This window comes from Leuresthes tenuis, unplaced genomic scaffold, assembly GCF_036924035.1.
Source record: "Leuresthes tenuis unplaced genomic scaffold, fLeuTen1.0.hap1 SCAF_6, whole genome shotgun sequence".
In the NCBI taxonomy this organism is placed as follows: Eukaryota; Metazoa; Chordata; class Actinopteri; order Atheriniformes; family Atherinopsidae; genus Leuresthes; species Leuresthes tenuis.
In genome coordinates this window covers 13,385,208-13,403,973 of record NW_027325360.1, presented here as the reverse complement: position 1 = coordinate 13,403,973, position 18,766 = coordinate 13,385,208, and the positions used below count along the sequence as shown (strand labels likewise).

Genomic DNA, 18,766 nt, shown 5'->3' with positions numbered 1-18,766 from the left:
TCCAACAGGGATAAACCTAAGAGAGAAGAGTGCGTGCGTGTGCATAATGATAGTATACAATCTGGCACATGATGAGAAGTTTCTCTACTTGAGTGTGTTGAGCATGTTCATTTTCTGGATTAGGAAACCTATGTTAACTAAAGTAAAACGTTCCCAAAGCCGTGATAACACATTTAAATTGCAGTCTTCTAGCTTTATACAAGAGTTTGAAAAAGGGAGAAGCAAACACAATCATCAAAGCAATGTATTTCTGATTTATTGTAGTACTCATAGTTGCTCAGACACGTGTATATACAAATACAGATCATTTTTTGTCAAATTTTCTTGTTGTTTATATACTGTAAAAGAGCAGGTTGGAAACATTCCCCACTGATGGCGAGTACGAGCAGGGTTCAAAGGAGAAGGAGGAAGGACAGCAGGTGGTGTGTTCGGGGTTGTACAAGCACAAGAAGAATGAGGCAGGACATAAAATGAACAAGTGGTTCATCAGCCAGAGGAGAACCTGGATCGATGATAGGCTTTACCCCCCTGCTAACAATCCTGTTCAGGATTTGGTGGAGGGGGTGCTCTAATCCTTGAACTGTGCCCAGGACCACCATCTACCGTTGTGACAAGTGATTTAGGGTTGTTAAAAAGGGAGAGAAAGTGAAGGGCCCTGTTGTAGTCTCTTCGAAGCCAGCAGCTGTTCTGTGTAAAAGCACAATGGCAGAAAGCGTCTTGAACTCAGACAGGGCTGCCAGGGCAGAGGCTATAGGGCTAAGGCATGGGAAACACTCTTCACTGCCAAAGAGGGTTGCCGCTTCCCATTCACTGGAGCAACAGTAAATGAGACACGCACTCACACTCAAACTTATAGGTCTCACACATTTTTTCACACCGAGAAATGTCCACATTGATGTATCCACTCCCAAACTCCTCCTCTTGGGAGCGCAGAGTGAGAATGAATGGACTTTTGAGTCATGGGATGAATACCATAAATGGATACAGAGACAGTGCTTCTTAAGAAAAGAAAAGTTGCTTTTGAACTACATAATGACTGACCCCCACTGTAACTTCACAACAAATGTTTGTGTTATGTACATTTGTCATCTGTAACTACATGGTTTGACATCACTCAAATGGGGAGGCAAAAAACACACAACATGAAAGTGATCAGAAAATCTAATACATCTGAAAGAAAATGAAAATTGCAAAAGAAAACTTTCTGAAAAAAACGTTTGATTTTTTTTCTTTTTTTTTTTCCTTAACATATCATCAAGTTCATGCGCATGCCACATAATGAAACTGGTGAGATCCTTCCAATAAAAAGCCAACAGTCCACTCTTAGCTGATCTTTTAGTTGACCAACATGCTTCTAAAACCCCTGAAGGCAAAAAAGTACAAATAAGCCATCGATTAAGTCCCAAATGTTTCGTTCCAAGGCAGGATCCTCATATGAAGAGATGTTGAAGGTTGGTGACTGGTTTGAAACATGTAAGAGGTGAGCCTCTCATTGGCTAATGTCCAGCCGTCTCTACACTGATGTGTACAGCTCCCACAGGTTTCCCCTTTGTATTAACTCAAAGTCTCTTTTGGCATTGAGGACCAAAGCACTCAATGCATTGTTTGAGAACAGTACACACTCCGCAAAACCCAGAGATAATACGGTATTCATTTTTAGAAAAGACATAAGAACCAAATTAATACTTTAATATCAAACACTATTTACATCAAGAAGTTTTCCTAATAATAATAATAGTCATAATCATTATCATCATAACAATAATAATAATTATACAGTTTTAACAATGACATATCTTAGTTTTCTTCTTTTGTCCTCCAGAAAGGTACAAAACAGATACTAACCTAACACTACATGTTTTATGATTGACTACCTCAGGATACACGGTATCCAGTACATAAGTTGATCCTCATTTCCCAGGTGAAGGTGTTTGAAGAATAAATCATGGTAATGATAGCAATAAGGACAAATAGTATTGATAATTATAAGAGAGTATAATTGAAGCTGGTTTCTGATAAAAGTGTTGTGTTAATCTGCTGGCAAGCATCCATTTTGAATCTTATGCAGTGCTTATTTCAGGTGGTGTTATAAAAAAATTAGTACCTCATTAAATGGCCTTGTCTCCTATTACCCCTCATAGCTGAGCTGCTATTTTGCCATAATAGCATTGTACAAAAGAAACAAATGGCTGAAGGCGAAAGCTGTTTTTTCGATCAAGAAAAAAAAAAAAAAAAGAGAAACAAAGCCACAAAAATGAAAATAAAGCAAAAACAAAAACAGTGCATGTCTCTGAGACTGAATGATAAAAAGGCAAACCTTGTTTGTTATTCAATTGGATGTTTTCCAGTTGTGTTGCATGGACCTTTTTGATGTTTTGTCTAGATTTGTTTTGTTAGGCACTAATCATACTATCTTCAGCTATCTCCCCTGACTTCACTAACTCTGTGTGTGTGCAGCTCTCCTTCTCATTCTTTCTGTCTCCTTCAGTCACCAGTTTTCTCAAACAGCAAGGTCACTGGTGCTTTAATACCCCCCACAGTGGAAATCTACACCCTGCACCCCCCACCCCCGCCCCCATCCTCCTCCCGAGACCCCCCCTAAAGCCTTTCACCATCTATTTCTAATACCAGAAATAACTCCCCTTGCCACAACATGGGGTCTGCATGCCTGTCATTTTGAACCTCATTAAAGAGTCACTTAAACCAGTAACACTAGAAACCGAAGGTGGACATTCATTTGCTCCTGTACTCCTTTTCTTGCTCCATTTCTCTCTTTGTTTGTCTGTCTAAACCAATTGGTGCCCCGTCTCTCAGACCCTGGCTCTGAAAGGAAGTCGGCTTCAGTAGACTTAAGTTTCATATCTGTTCATAACTGTTTGAAAGTAAAGAAAAAAAAGTTCTTATTATGCAAAATCACTGTGTACACTGCTGCTGCCCAGTGCATGCCTTTGAATCTCAGTGCCAATATAAACCTAGCAAGGCTAAACAGAGTTGTGCATTGCCTTGAAATTGATGGATGGCTTTTTCTGTTTGCACAGTCTGATCTTGACTAATAGGAGCGAAGCAAAAATCCTGTAAATGATGTACCAACTGCTGCAATAAGTGGGAAACGACCAACAAGTATATAGCTATTATAAGCCACCATTACTGTATGTTCAAGGAACAAAGAATTGAGGAAAAAAATATGGCACTATGAAAGACATTGTCTTTTCAAACACTTTCCCCTAACCTCTGTCATTGTTGTTATTTAATTAGATCTCAAACCAAAGTTTACAGTGTCTGCAAGCTTAAAGACAACATCTGACGACACGATTGCCAGAGTCAAATAACGTAATGGTTTAGAAGAAATTGTAAGGCAAAGTTTTAGTTATGAATCATTTTTAAACTCTCATTTTAACAATCAATAGTGAGGTGGGGTGAGGCGGTGGGGGCTGTAGATGTAAATGTTTATGGGAGTGTTAATATTGACTAATGCTCAACTGGAACAGAGAAAACAATTGTTCAGTAAACATTCACAAATGACTGTGCCTGTAGCCGTGAAATTATGGGATCAATTTTCAAAAGATATCGATCCTTGATTTTAACAGCATTTAACAAAGAGTCTGGTCAGAAAGTTTTAATTCAGTTGCTTTGCGAGTCAGAGTGAACCGAATTCTTTGAGATATGTTTTATTGCTACCTTTAGGTAGACAATCTGTAACATTCAAACACTCCACTATATTTAAGAGAAACTGGCTACTAGCTTTAAATCCAGGCAGTTTGATAAAGGTGCGTACTGTGTACATATTTCTCGTCCGTATGGTAGTTTCTAATCTGGCCCCAAATTAAAAACATTGTTCCTCTTTTTATGTCTTCATCTATCAGATTTATATTCTGCTAATAGAGCCCCAAAATTCTATGACTTCTGATCCTGTACAACTTGATTAAACATTTTTTGAAAGGCTTCTTGAGGGGTCTCGGGACAAATTTCTATATGTATATGTACAGCAATTTCTAAGTCTTAGAATCTTCACTGTCCTACTGTGCAATACTACCACTGTATTAACTACTGTAGAAAAAAAGCCATTTTATGCTGTTTTGTGTGTGTGTGTGTGTGTGCAGTGTTGTGTAACGCTGTCTGTGTGTATGTGCTATACAGTACGTGTGTTTGTTTGCGTAGGTAAACATCAGTGCTGCTATGACATAAATGTGATGTAAAGCAATGTCAAAAGTCACGGGAAAATAAGAATCACTAAGTGTCAAAAAAACAGGATTTGGCATCTTAGTTGAAGGTTTGAGAGGGGGAACTGTCTCTCCCACTTCTAACATCAACTTTTTTCACTCACACACGGAGAAAGACCACTTAAATATTTTTCTGAAAAAAATAGAGGGTTCCTTTAGAAGCCTGCTCTTATGCCCAATCAAGCAAATGCATTCTACCCTAACCCCACCCCCTACCATTCAGCCTAGGGTAGACTCAGGCCACGCTAGGTGTAAATGGCCTCCAGCATAGAGGGAGGCGCTATAAAGTGAAGAGTGCTGCTAGGCTGACCAGCAGTGAAGCCAGAAGTTGACTTGTTTTCTGCAGGTGTGGCGCAGCATTTGTTTCACTTCGGGAAGGTGCAGCCGTTTCATGGCTGGTATCATCTAAAAGATAAAAAAAAAATAATAAAAGAGGTGAATTAATGGCATGGCTGCTCTCCTGTGGCAGAGAATTACAATCAAATTGTGACATTTGTGCAGTTCTTAAATGATTTTTGATTTATAAACCGCAAAAATTACATTATAAATAACAGTTTTTAGATTTTTAGGCTTATGTCATGAAGTCTGAGTTGCCATTTGAACTTCAGTTGCTATATAATGTTTCTACTTTCACTGTCAGAAACATTTTGGATTTATCTCCCAGGTGAGCTGCCGCCTGTGTCTGTGTGAGAGGGGCATCTGTATCTGTGTTCAATGTTTGCCCACTGCTTCATGGAAAAATAGCTGAACCATGCACAGCACAGGACAGAAAGACAGAACAGAGAATCTGACAGTTACATAACTATTACAAGTGTGTGTGTGTGTGTGTGTGTGTGTGTGTGTGGTAGGGAGTGGAGGGACAGGGCAACAGCAGATGAAGAATGAATGTTTTAATCTTCCTTCTTTCGAGTGCATAAAGCAGGGAATGAGTCAAAAGAAGCTTGTTACTTTAGATTAGAGGCAGCCATTAAGGACGTAGGCTAGATAGGACAGCGGGCAAATGAGCATGGAGGAAAATCAGGCGGGCTGGCATGAAAAAATGTCCAATCATCTGGACTTGCTCTGTGTGCTCCATTTAGGTGGAAGTTTATACTGCATATTCACCATATTTAATAGTGTAAAAACTGCAATTTTCTGAACTTTTCATCATTTAAAAAATATATATATATATTACGATTTTACTGAGTAGTTCGTTATACTTTCTGAAAGTGGAATAGTCTTTGTGTTATTTCACACCCTGGGGTTCGCTGGTGCTGGGAATGAAAGAACAGCATGTGGCTGATGTGGAGTGATTTTTACTCCAGTGACTGGATTAGGCTCAAAAATAAAGACATAAAAATGTGTGCAGTCTGAGCACAGGAAATTCACTGAGCTACAGGGCCAAATGGCTAGTCAAAGAAGCCTTAAGCAGACAGTGTCTATATTCTGCATTTACATTCATGACTTTTAAGGGTATTTTTCTTACTTTTACTACATTCATTCTAAATTTCAAGTGACTGTATGTGTAAGATACAAAGGCAGAATCATTGTGATACTGAAGATGAGGACTGTAATGGTATGGAGCACAACAGAGCTGCAAATTACACTGTGTATGGTGTGTACAGATGTAGAATCAGTGCATGTCAACACAACATATTGCTCACAGTATAATTACGGAAACAGCCAATCTTAACATGAAAGCAGCAGCAGAGACACAACACCAATTTGACAATCTGGAGAAGAATCTGTTTTAGAGAAAGCATCAAGCGGTGATGTGGAAGGACATGCAGGACAGAACAAGAGATCTGCGGAAGTCATACAGAAAAGGATAAAAGAAGCAGGAAGCCATACTAACCTCGTGGTTCTAATGTATTGTCTACTTTGTCGTTTACATCAAAAACACGGTCATGTACGCCTATAGTTTTCACACAGCTGTCTATAACAGAAAATAGGGAGAATGAGAAAACATTAGAGGTGTATGCCAAATAGGTTAGATACATTTGTACCCCCCCACCCGACCCCCAACCCTCAAATTAAACATCCCAAGCAACAAAGCTCATGGCAACATTCAGATGATCTACCATCCCTTTTCATGTTTTCAGAAATCCTTTTTGTAACAAGTAAAGCAGGTCTGTAATAGATTAAAAGAGCATGTTGGACAGTGAGCTAAAGGTAAATCAGGGTGGTGATGTAACCACGCAATTAGTCTAAAACTGTTTTGATTTTTGGTCCAAGTGTGTTCTTCAGCTAGCTCTGTTACAAAGCCTCCTGTCGTATACGAACACTTACTTGATGGTCGGACGAAAACTTTGAGCTTTAGGCATGTTTTCCTCCCGTTCTCAGCAATGGTGGAGGCTGAAAAGATGAAATAGACACCGGTGTTAATTTGACACGTACTGCACATGCAGTAAACAATGACAAAATTCCACTGCAGGTTTTTCTTCCCCTTCATGCAAAGATTTGCTTCATAAATTCTTATTAACTAATATATTTAGTTTCTTGCAGTAAACAGAAGTGAAGTGTTTCATTCAGACGAGAGAAAAATTCTCTCGTCTGAAAAATATTTACTGTTGACTCGTAAGTAGATTTTGTAGGTTCAGTCATGGTTTTTGTGGAATTATAGCTCAAAATCATTTACAGATGTTCAAGTCACAGTTTAATTGTACCATTTTAGATTTTACAACTGGCCGCAACTCAAGAAGTGCCACGAGTTTCTTTTCTTTTTTTCTACTAAAAAAACAAAAAACATTTTATGAATACTTAATAAGTTTACGTTGACACGAAAGTGACACGAGTTCACACATGGAGGATATATATACTTCATGTGTGGATGGTTTGTGGTTGCTGTCAGGAAATGGATCCCATCCTGTCAAGGCCATGGGGTGTGAATCTCTGAGCGTTAGTTACCATAGAGGTTGTATCACTAAACCTCTACGTTCACTAAAAATATCTCAAGTAGTATACGTGTATGAGAGGGTGTGTATGTCCACCTGCATGAAGCAATTTGCTTCTTCTCTACCAGCAAAATATCCAGTGGCATCAGATGGAGGACAGCTAACAGTAGCACATCCTTCTGGCTGAACCAGTTTAGCTTCTTTGCAGCCTCTTAATGAGCAAACCGGAGGTGGTGATTTATTCATTTGCTACAAGGCTGCAATCTCTGATACTGATACGTTCAGCTTGACACTTGACTGTATGCAACAGACACTTTTCAAATGTTCTCATGACCCACAATTTTCAGTGAAATAGAAATCTGTAATCGTGGTGGAAAGAAAACGCACACAGAGCAGCTAGTACAGTTATTTTTTCAGTCCCTTTGTTGGCTCATGCTTTGAATTGTGCCATACAGACTGATTATTTGCTGAGCTGAATTTTCAAGGAGGTTGCAAAGTGAAATGACAAATTGCACCCAGAGAGGTACAACTCGGGATAGACAAAGTCAATCTTTGACAGTAGGTTCAGCACTACTTTTAAAGTTTCTTCAACAACTGTTTTTATTCAGTTCGATACCTAACAATCAACTCCATGTAAAGACATGGAAAAAGATTGTTTCTCTTGATATGAAATATTTTCAATGACAGAATTATTGGCTTCTAAACTATGGAAAATGGTCGAAGAAGATGCAACTATTTTGCTTTCTAGGATCCCCCTTATATTGTGAACTAAGCAGTCTTCATTTTGTAACATGCAGCTTCTTATTAAAATCTATACTGCTTTATACTCTGCTCATCAAGCTCTTGCTCTCCTTTTCTCTTCATGGCCTCACTGCTATCATTTTAATTTTGACACCTCATCAGCTGTTATGCGTCCCTTCATGATGTGTCACCACACAAGACAGGTCACTTGAGACCAGATGCTATTTGTCACAGCTGAGTTCATGTTTAGCAGATGCGGGAAAGAGAGGAGGGTGGTGGGGTGGAGGGGAGGGAACAGAGAGAAATAGGGCCTTATTATTTCACCGTGGAGGCAGCTGATGACACGCTAATGAACCTTGGCCACAGTCGCTCACCCTCTCAGTCACATATAAACACCAGTCCCCACACAATTTATGTCACTCCTATTATTACTCCACTTTTTTACTCTCCCATTTTCAATGTGCGCACACACACACACACACACACACACGCACGCGCGCACACCATCTCCACATGTTTTATCTTCATCATCATTGTGGGCTGAGTTGAGTCACAGCCATCGACACCAGCCACTTAGCAAAGGCAGCTGATCATGAGAGAAGTATGGCCCTGATGACAATAGGTAAAGAGCACGTGGGAGTCCCTTGGCAGTTTGCGAAGCTGTTATGTTTATAGATTTGGCCGTGACACTCGATTTGCCTCCTACACGGGAAAAAAAATCATGAACATCAGTAACAGAAGTAGACTTTTGCATTCATAGTTCAGTATTGTTTTTTGTTTTTTTTTAGTAGTTTGCAGGAAATATAATGCTAAAATCCCTTTTACTATAAATACAATATATGAGAATGATCAACCATGTTTAGATTTTTTTTTTTTATTTTACTGACAAAAAAACTAAATTGGCGCAACTGAGTTTTTAATTCAACTATTCTTTCATGTCCACAAAGTGAAGAAAAAGCTTTGGCTCCATGTTCCACTTGAAAGAAATTGTGATCCCTCTACCCCAGACCCAGTCTGTCAACACCTTTGCTCGTTTACTTTAGATTAACAAGCTACTGAGGGCCAGCATATTGTTCTTGGAGGCACTGACATAAACACCTGTTATTCTAGTAACCTTCAACTTCACAACCTCAACCGTCAATCCATCCAGCCTGAGCGAGTGGTCGCTTTAAAGGACAGAGGGCCTGAAAAGATGTCTCGAGATGAAGGGGGTGAATAGGTGATGAGGCGGAGGTCAGGTTACTTCTCCGTGCAGTGTCCCCTAGTTGGTAATGGCCGGTTCCTTCAGTGCACTGCATTATGCATCAGCATTAAGGCAAATGGAATGAAGAAGAATCCAATTACCGAAGAACAAACAGGTGGGCTCAGTGGAGCTTAGGCACAATATTGTTTAATCACAGCTCAAGCCAAGCTTTATTGCAAAAGTAATACTATGTGGAAAACACATATCCTCTGTCTTGAAATGGAAGATTCCCTTACCAGACGTTAGATTGATATGAAGGCAAAGCAAATTTTAGTAAGACATGATAAATCATATTTGGTTAACATACTGATTTGGAATCAATCTTTTGGGATATGCAAGCCCTGGATTCCACTTGATGTGGTTGGGTCACATGCCGTCTCCAACACGGTTGCTGTAAATTATCGCAGTCAGTCTAGACAATGCTTGTGATTCCATTCCAAAACAATTACTCTACTCTACTAAAAGTATATATATTTTTTTTTATAAATTCTAGTCTATGTTTGATCAAAGTCATTTCGATCAGCGCAGAGCAGATGAGTCGGATAAAAAGATGGGCCCGAGAATGACACAGACAATCATATTCATCATAAAACTCTCCGTTCAGACTCCTGCTCATACATCACATGACTGCAACTTTTATCACGGATGATAGCAAGCCAGAAAACAACCCGTCTGAGGACTTCAACCATGGATAACGAGAGCTTCAGCAGCTGAAAAACTCAAACTGTTCTATGACATCAGAAAATCTTGTGTCAAATGAAGGACAAAAGAGAAAAAGAAATGAACTTCAGGAATTTTGTACAGCGAGTAATTCATTTTCAGATATCAGAGACGTGATTTTGCCTGACTAAATGTGATTTGTCCAGTCGAGGTGAATGTATGCAGCCTCTGAAATCCTCCCATCGGGAAATGAAGCCACATTAGGGCGAAAGGAACGCCACACTGATTCCAGAATAAGATTAATGTGCATCTACTGGATTCCTGGGGTAATCATTCAGCTTCGGTCCTGGAATTCGATTGTTTCTTTAACATCGAATCTGGTGTCATGTGCAGCCCTCTCATTGTCATTGAACCATTACTCAAATTTGTACATTTGCCAGTGTCAGTGCAACCACAATGCTCAGTCCAACGTGTCAGATTATGACGCACTATATCACAAACGACTTTGATCACAGTCATCACAGTGAGTATTTCAAGTTCCCCTTTATTGACAAGTATGTTAAACATTTTCTTTGTGGCACCCCATCTGTTCATAAGTCCTCTCATACTAAGAGGGATGATTTTTTCACATCATAATATTTCACTGCGAGCACACACTGAGTTTTTGTTTCAAGAGTCAAGCCTTAAATAGACTTGCTTGCTGTCATGTGAAAATGTAGCATTAATAGAATCACATTAGCATGCCTCTAGTCTGCATTAGGCCTCCAGCTGGCTTGTATAATGGGCTCAAATCCTTATATCCCTTCTTATTTGGTGGATGGAATGGGTTTAACTAAATATCCAGCCATGTTGTGTCCAGTACTGTGCATTCCTAGTCAAACAATTCTGCCAGCTCTTTGAAAAACAGCCCGCTGGCCTCGTCTTTCATTTTCTAGGATTACTCATGTGGATTATGTTGTACAAACCTAGTTAAAGTTTAGGACTAGGAATCTGAATAAACATGTAACAATTTCTCAGAGATGGGACACGTAAAAACAAGTTTTCTCCCACAGCATTGCTTTCCAGAACCTTTACGCCATCTCCGTTTGTACAGTCTGTGGCCACCAAGCACCATTTACAGAAACCCCTGCTTAGAAAATGTTGAACCCCAGACAGAAGAGGAAACGTTCTACTGAATGGATTTAAGTTAATTTCAGAAAGATTGAATCTTCATGACCCCCTAAGACCTCTTAATCTTTTCCATGCAATATTTTTGCACACACATGCATTGCATAAAACATGTGGTATAAAATATTAATTTGCGCAAAATGATTAAACCAAAAATGTGTTTGTATATAAGAAGATGGAGGACATCATCAACTGAAAAGGCCCATTAACCATATGCTTCTTAAGTGAACACACAAAAGGAGGGAATGAAAAAGCTGGGACGACAAGTAAAAGATGAAGACTTGGAATCAAGCATCAGTGAGAACTCTCCCCCCTGATGATAGCTGGCCTTTTGCTCTTTCCCAGTGCCTATCTTTCATCAATCTTTGACAAAAGTGAACAAAAGTCCTTCCTTATGCCACTTGTGTAAGGATGACAAGGTCACAAGTAATGAGGAAGAGGGAGAGGAAAACTGAAGATGAGAGGGGGAAATCATTTTGAATTGATAAGGCCTAATTATACTGTGATTGTCTAGTTTCCTTACACTGTTTTATGTGAGCGCAAGAGTGTGGCGATACAATTATTTCCTTTGGCTATTGTGTCAAAGTAGATCCAGCGTCATCATTCTCTCAGAAACCACATAATGGTGCTCTAACAAATGACTGTCTTGTTTAAGATGAAAGGCAAGTGATTGAATATCTAAAAACTCTTCAAGTCATCAATTCACTCTTGTCTTTTACTCAAACTACAATAAACTTGGTGATTTATTCATCTATGGGGAAGTTTGGTTTTTAAGGCGGCCACAGAATGACAGTCATTGTCCATAATGATGTTTTATTGCTGCACTTGGTGTTTCAAATATAATCATAGCATATCCACTCACAATGTAACTGAGAAAAAATGCAAAAGAACAAAAAAAAATGAACAATTATCAGTTAAAGATAAAGACCTACCACAGAGCCCTGATGTAAGCACCATCATGTCAGAGTGGGATTACATGAGCAGGCAGGAGCAACTGAGTTAAACTAAATGGATTTAAAGCATTCTTCCTTTGCTTCTCAAAAACTTTTGCTCATCACTGTATGTGTCAGCGGTTTTAATGACAAAGGATAAAATGCCCTTGTCTTTGAATGAGGGAATAATAATCAGCTCTTGAGGATGGCTCTTAGAGACATGACTCTAACATCAGAAATACCTTGTGCCTTTAGAATCACAGCGGTCAACTGTCCTACTTTTCTTCTGATCTCTTGGCTTTTCACAGTCTTTCTATTTTAATTAATATTATTGTGTTTTTAATTCTATTCTAAGTGATGACTTATTCATTGACAGTCAAACTCGCTTATGTTGATTAGAAACGTTCCCGTTCTCTTCCATAACTTAGCATATGCTCTGCTATTAACCAAATCTGGCTCAGCTGGTTAACTGTTTTTAATTTATTTCTTTAATGTAGACTTTTGGAATTCAAATGAGCATGTCATTGAACATGATATTCTTATGTTACTGAATCCTGTTCGAAGCCTGCAGGCTGTAATTATAGATTTCCTAATGTGGGTTTAATTTGCATTTGCAGATAGGTGGCAAAAGCCTTGAAGAAATTTGTTGAAGCACAAAGGGCAGCCAGAAAAAGTCAAATGTTAAGAACCAAAAATACAATTTTCTGAAGAAAAGACATGACAGTTCGTTGATGGTTTACAGTGCCTACTCTCAATGTGATTGAAAATATCTCACAGGAATTATCTTGAGGTGTTGTTGAATATAATCACTATAATACACAACAAAATATGGTGGGCTCCCTGTGTGGAAGTATCTAAATTGGTTATGTACCCCACACCAAAAAAATAATTTTAGGTGAGTATGTGGAGAATGCAAAGTGTGTCTTGGATGTGCCTGTGGCATACAATAACATAAGCAAAGAGGTAAAGCAGATAGATGTTTGATGCAAAACAAACACATAGAAGAGACTTGATTAAAGTGTAGTGCAGACAATCTGCCAGAGTAGATGCAAGCTCCAAAAATACCCTTCAACTGACTGCTATTGAAAAAAAAAACAAAAAAAACAAAACATCAATTTCTCTGGAACTATGGAGTCTTGCAGTTCTTTTTCAATAAGTCATGATGTTCACCGTTGTTAAATCCAGGCCCTGCAATAAATATGCCAGTGGTCACTGTGGAGAATCGCTCTGTTAAAAAAGAGATTGCTCTGTTAATGAGGAGGCTTATAAAGGGTTTTGATGCCCATTGTGTGGCAGCTGATTGACCACCGTGATTGACAGTAGGTTCACCTGCTGCTTTTTCCGCCTCCTGAGCTCAACCTGTCTCAGACTTTCAGGGCTTCTGTAGATTAGACGGATATGTTTCTTTAGTTTTGCAAGACCTCCATCATTAATGGTGGTTATACCAACAAGACATTTACATTTTAGGTTTAGAGCTTTAATGATCAAATTTGATTAAAACAGCTCACTGTTCCCGGTTCCATAAGCTGCAACTCTAAGCTTCACTCTGGCTCCAATGGAAACTAAGGTGTGACGTCAAACTTTGTTGTGTCCAACACTGTATATAGAGTCTATGGTGGAGAGAGCTGTACTTAAATCCAAAAAAAGAGATGGGATGAATATGTGAGACAAGTAATGATGTAGTAACCAGGGGAGACAGGGGAGGTGGAAAGTCTATCCATCTATCAGGATTAGAATAATGCATTCCAGATGGAGAGCATTTGTGTGCTTCTATATGTCTGTTTATGCATGTACAATATACGTGAGTGCATGTATGTTCATACAAGTGTGTGTGTCGTTTTCTACACACTTCCTGTCACATTACTCCATGTTGTCAGATCATTTCTGACTGCTGATGACAGGATGGATTTTTCATGTGAATGGATGAAAGGCTTGAACTATGATGGGGTCCATATGCAGGTTCCCTTTTTCTACCACAAATGGAGCACCACTGACTATTTATCATTATTAGCAACCCTCCAAAAGCTCCAACAAAATACAGGCTGCATACACCATCTCCTGCCACTATTTCATTTGTCCATTAATGCCATTTTCCTCTTGCTGCTCCCTGATCCATCACTACTCCTCCCCCCCACCCCTTGAGAGTAGTTTGAAGGAGCGTAGTGCATCACAACATTTATGATCAATCACAGGACAGCTATAGCCAATGTTTTCAAGATTGTGTTTGAGCTTTGTGTGCATGTGTAAGTCCAGTTAAGTTGAAAACAAGCTTATGGAAAGGCTTGAACAGATAGAAAGTTTTGCCTGGGATGTATCATCATGTTCAGTCATGTGTAACAGTTGCATTTTGTATATTGGCCTACAGGCATCCACAGAGTGATGAAACCTTATTGGATGTTTTTCTATTTGTAATCTAAGGGGCAGCTTAATCAGGACTTTCTGGGTTTTAATGGACGTTTAACAAGTGCTCATTTGCTTGCAGCCACAAACTATTCTGAGGACCAAATGGTGTTGTTGATTATGTGAGAAGCAGCTCCGGTCCATGTGGATTGGCAAGTCAGTCAGCAAGAAAACAACATCATGTCTTCAACCGTCAGTCTGCCACTGCAGAATTACAGCCAGTAGTTTCCTATTTTCCACAAATCTTACATGTCTAAAAACGCCATAACTCTTTTCACTCATATCTTGCGAGCTGCCAGTGATATTGGATTTCTGCCCTTTTCAGATTAAAATCACTCAAATACAATCTTGCGGATTGTGTCCATATTACAAAAATGTGCTCGCATCAGCATTCTGTGAGATAGGTTTCACTTGAATCAAGAATGCACTGTGAACTCCGACCCAAGTTCTCCCACTGTCCTCGCTTATCCCATCTGTCTCTCGTAGAAGCAGACACTTCAGAGCTGTAACTCACTGCTAATGCTGCATTTTACTAAATTGCTTGCATATGGGAAAGGCATTAGATTACGCCTTGCCCTGGATCCCCCAGAATCTGTTCAATTTACCCTCTGCAATGAATTCTATCTGTTAATTCTTTGTCGCTCTGCTCCTTGTCAGTCGGTTTTGTGTTCACTTGTTTACAAAATATAGCCGGGTGTTTTCTGCAAGAAATGCAGGCTCCAGTCCAATTTAATTTTTTATTTTTTGTCTTCAATTAGCTGCTGCTGACAGAAACAAGAGGCTGACACAGACAAAAATGAAGAATTATGACCTCCATTTGTGTAAATTCCCTCTGTCCTGCAAGCGTTGATTAAGTTGTTTCTGTTGTTGAAGCAGATGACAGCAGAACGCTGTCTCCTCTCTCTAATTCTATCAGAGATGCAACAAATCAACCCTCAACTCGCATCAAACTCATAGGGCAAAAACACCATTAACAGGCATTTTCTCTGTAGGAATATGATTTGACATCTTAATTTTCATCTACAAACAAGAAAGCTAATCAATCATGTCAGTGAGGGCAATTTTTTCATCCCTCACTCCCTCCAGTCATTGGACTACAGGAAGGTAAAAGAGATACAGGAAAGATTAACATTTTGCTCCCGCATATCAACACTGTTTTTGAATAGAGGCTCAGTTATGTACAAACCTAATTTCCAGAAAGGTTGAGACATTTTCAAAAAAGCAACAATTTAAGTATGCAATTTGTTATTGTGAATTAAACTTTATTTAATGGGGACACTTCTAAAGAAATTATTTTCAGTGTTTAAAGGTACCAAGGATGAAGAAGTCTATATTAGAATTTTGAAGTGACATATGCTGCCATCAAGGCAATGTCTGTTCCTGGAAGGTAATAATATCAGATGCCAGTTTGCATCATTTACAGTGCCTTTGTGTTCGACTGGTCTGCCTGTAGTCCAGAAATGTATGGTGCATTGTGCGGAGAAGATGAGACTGACAGATGAGACTGAATCACAGACTGTCTCTTCAGTGTTGAAGTGCAGATGCCATGTATGATCAAGTTGTCCTGTACAGCAGAAATTTTTTTGACTATGTTAAAGCTAAGTATAGTCCACTGGTATGCTTTTTAGAACTTTTGGAAATTCAATCAATAGAAACTACGAAGCTACAACATTTTTAAAGAATGACGGCATGTGTGTAAATATAGTCTTTATCTCGAGCTGTTTTTTTTAAAAAACTTTTGTTACTTAGAAAATGAATCACGAAAAATATCACAAACAATCCCTAAAAAGGTGCACCCTGGGTCTGGCGCTAAAGTTTCATCAGCATTTCCTCACAGCTCTTTATTGTCATCAGAGATTGTTCCACTGTTGAATAAGCATTCACATCTGAGACATTGTACAAGACATAACACTACAATCATCATTTAAAGAGAGCGATACTTCATTAAATAAGAATGGCGTTATGGGGCAGTGACAAACTACTGGAACCACGGAATGTTCCAGAAGTTGATTATTACAATAAAACCAAGAGATAAAACTGTGATAAAAGTTGCAAAAACCTCACATAACCTCGCAACATTTGCTACAAAAAAAACAAAACATGAAGGTAGAATTATGCCAAAAGCTTCACTGCTTCATTAAGTCCAGTTGCTTTACCCAGTACTTAGGTCAATGGCTCACAAAAGAAATAATTTCAGAAATTGACTAGCTGTAAATGTGGAAGACATCCATGAAAGAAATTAGCTGCAAAACTTTGGAGTTCCTTAGTGATACTGAATAAAACAACTATGTATGCCAGCATACAACAGACAAGACAAACACAACTTGAAAAGTTTTCCTAAAAGTTTTCACCAACTTTATATGATCATAGAGTATTTGTTGTCGATGCCAAACAGATTAGCTTTTTAGGTACAAATAAGATTAGGGGATAGTTTTCAGTTACTATGACATCAGCATCAGCTTTGTGTTCTTAAAGAATTACAGACAGAAGATATTTTGTAATAAAAAAATTTTTCCCTCACTTTTTTTAACAAAACTTTTATATTAACAGTTTGCCAATACAAAATGTAATCTCAGAGATTAGATAGACTAACATAATTCATCACCAGTGTTGGTAATAACGGTGTTAGAGTATGATGGCGTTACTAACGGCATTATATTTTTCAGTAACGAATAATATAATTGACTACTTTTCCCATCGTTGCAACGCCGTTGCCGTTACTGAGAATGTGAAGTGGCACATTACTACAGTTTGGTTGAATAAAGCACAAGGTGTCAGGTTTTGGCTACACATCAGCTGCCTGGAGAGAGCAGGGGTGGGGATGATGACACCGTTGCAAATGCGATGACGATTGGCTGGGTGTGGGGATCGCGTCCCGCTCACGTTGTCTCACCGCACGCTCTGACTGCTAAACACAACAAGACAGCGACAATGGCAACAAGCCAGGGAAATTCAAAGGTAGCGTCCCCAAACTGGATGTACCGGCAATTACTTCTCGCCCATTTTAATTAAAGACAAGAATGTTTCTGGAACATGCACGCTATACCCAGGAAAAAAGACTTTATGCACGTCTGCCTCAAGCAACTCGAATCTTATGAAGCACCTCACATCAACACATGCTAACATGACACTTGTTGCTGCTGCTGCTAACCAAACCCCAAGCACAAATATATAAATATAGTGTTCTGTTGGCCTAAAATACAGCTACAGAGAATTGCACTACTTAATGGCCAGATTTTCCTTTGTTCCGTTTTACCCAAGTTTACAGTGTTTCTTAATTTTGCACTTGAATTTTATTTTCAATATTTATTTTTAATATATTTGTATTTCTATGCATGTCATATGGCAGACTGCAGTCTGTTGAGTTCAAATAAATACCTAATGTTCTAAAATACTGTATATAGTATTTTTAGTCTTCAAACAATATAAACATCTTTGACGCTAAAGATGTTATAGAACGTAACAGCATGTAAAACATGAAACATTACTTAGTTACTTTACTAAATTAGTTACTTTGCTGAGTAACTAATTACTCTTACAATGAGGTAACTGAGTTACTAACTCAATTACTTTTTGGGAGAAGTGATTTGTAACTGTAACTAATTACTTTTTAAAAGTAAGATGACCAACACTGTTCATCACAGTAATTAGTTAATATTGATTTGAAAAGCAAGACTTCTCCGTTGTAATTTGATTTACAGCTTTTTTAACTTTGGCGAGTAAGTTGTAAGATTTATTAAGAATCAGAAGTATAGCAGTTAAGTATAAGCAGATGCAACCTGAAAAATTCTGATATGTTGCTGGACAAGAGGAAAATTGTTGGAAGGTGCAGTGATGCAACTCCCTCTCTCCCTCTTACTCCTTCAGCTTTACATTATGTCCACTAAAGTGATTGCCCAATCCATCAGCAGCCATCTGCCCTTCCTCTTATGGGGAGTCATGCTGGACACAATGGCAGTGGGATATCACATGTCAGATGACTTCATGGTAGATGACTTTAATATCCGCTACAGTAGCCAGTGAGGCTATATGCTAGAATCATTCAATAGCCAATGAAGCCGCAGGCTACTAAACCAATATGGTGTGCTATGGCAGAATGGATGTGTTCCATGGAAATCCTGTTGGTCGCAGTGTAATTTAATCCAACCCTTAGGACAAGCATATCTCAACAGAATTGGAAAAAAATGTTTGAGACCTTAGGGAGTGGATGAATTTTATAACCCTAAACTAACCCCAATTTTCGCTCACGAGTTACAGCACTTTCATTTTTTAAACGTGCCTGGAAAAAAGAGGCTTTTTGTTTTGTCTTGTAGACAAGCAAGATAGAAACCATGCCCAATAACCATAGACACAACCTCAAACATTAGTTAGGCGAGTTTGTTTTGTTCTATTTCTAACTCAAGTCCACATCTATGAAATGCAACAGTGCACAATAAGGGAACAAAATATGTGAAATTAATTAACTTAGCAGACTGTCAGGTTCACCTGTTTCATAGAAAGGTATCAAGTTATAAAGCAGATCACAGTGAA

The 18,766-nt window shown here is 38.8% G+C and overlaps 1 protein-coding gene across 2 annotated transcripts in view; it reads right to left on the bottom strand.

The window, feature by feature from the left end:
- Nucleotides 1-2,599: 2,599 nt before the first annotated feature.
- Nucleotides 2,600-18,766, bottom strand: part of efna5b (ephrin-A5b) — an 86,777-nt gene continuing 70,610 nt past the window's right edge. Inside the window, exons 3-5 of one of the 2 annotated variants that reach the window (XM_072387717.1) lie at nucleotides 6,489-6,554; nucleotides 6,055-6,135; nucleotides 2,600-4,625 (exon numbers count right to left, since the gene is read on the bottom strand). In XM_072387717.1, the coding sequence (XP_072243818.1) occupies nucleotides 4,501-4,625; nucleotides 6,055-6,135; nucleotides 6,489-6,554 (272 nt within the window). In that variant the 3' untranslated portion in view covers nucleotides 2,600-4,500. The remainder of the gene's footprint in view (nucleotides 4,626-6,054; nucleotides 6,136-6,488; nucleotides 6,555-18,766) is intronic. The other variant, XM_072387718.1, reaches the window with a different exon arrangement.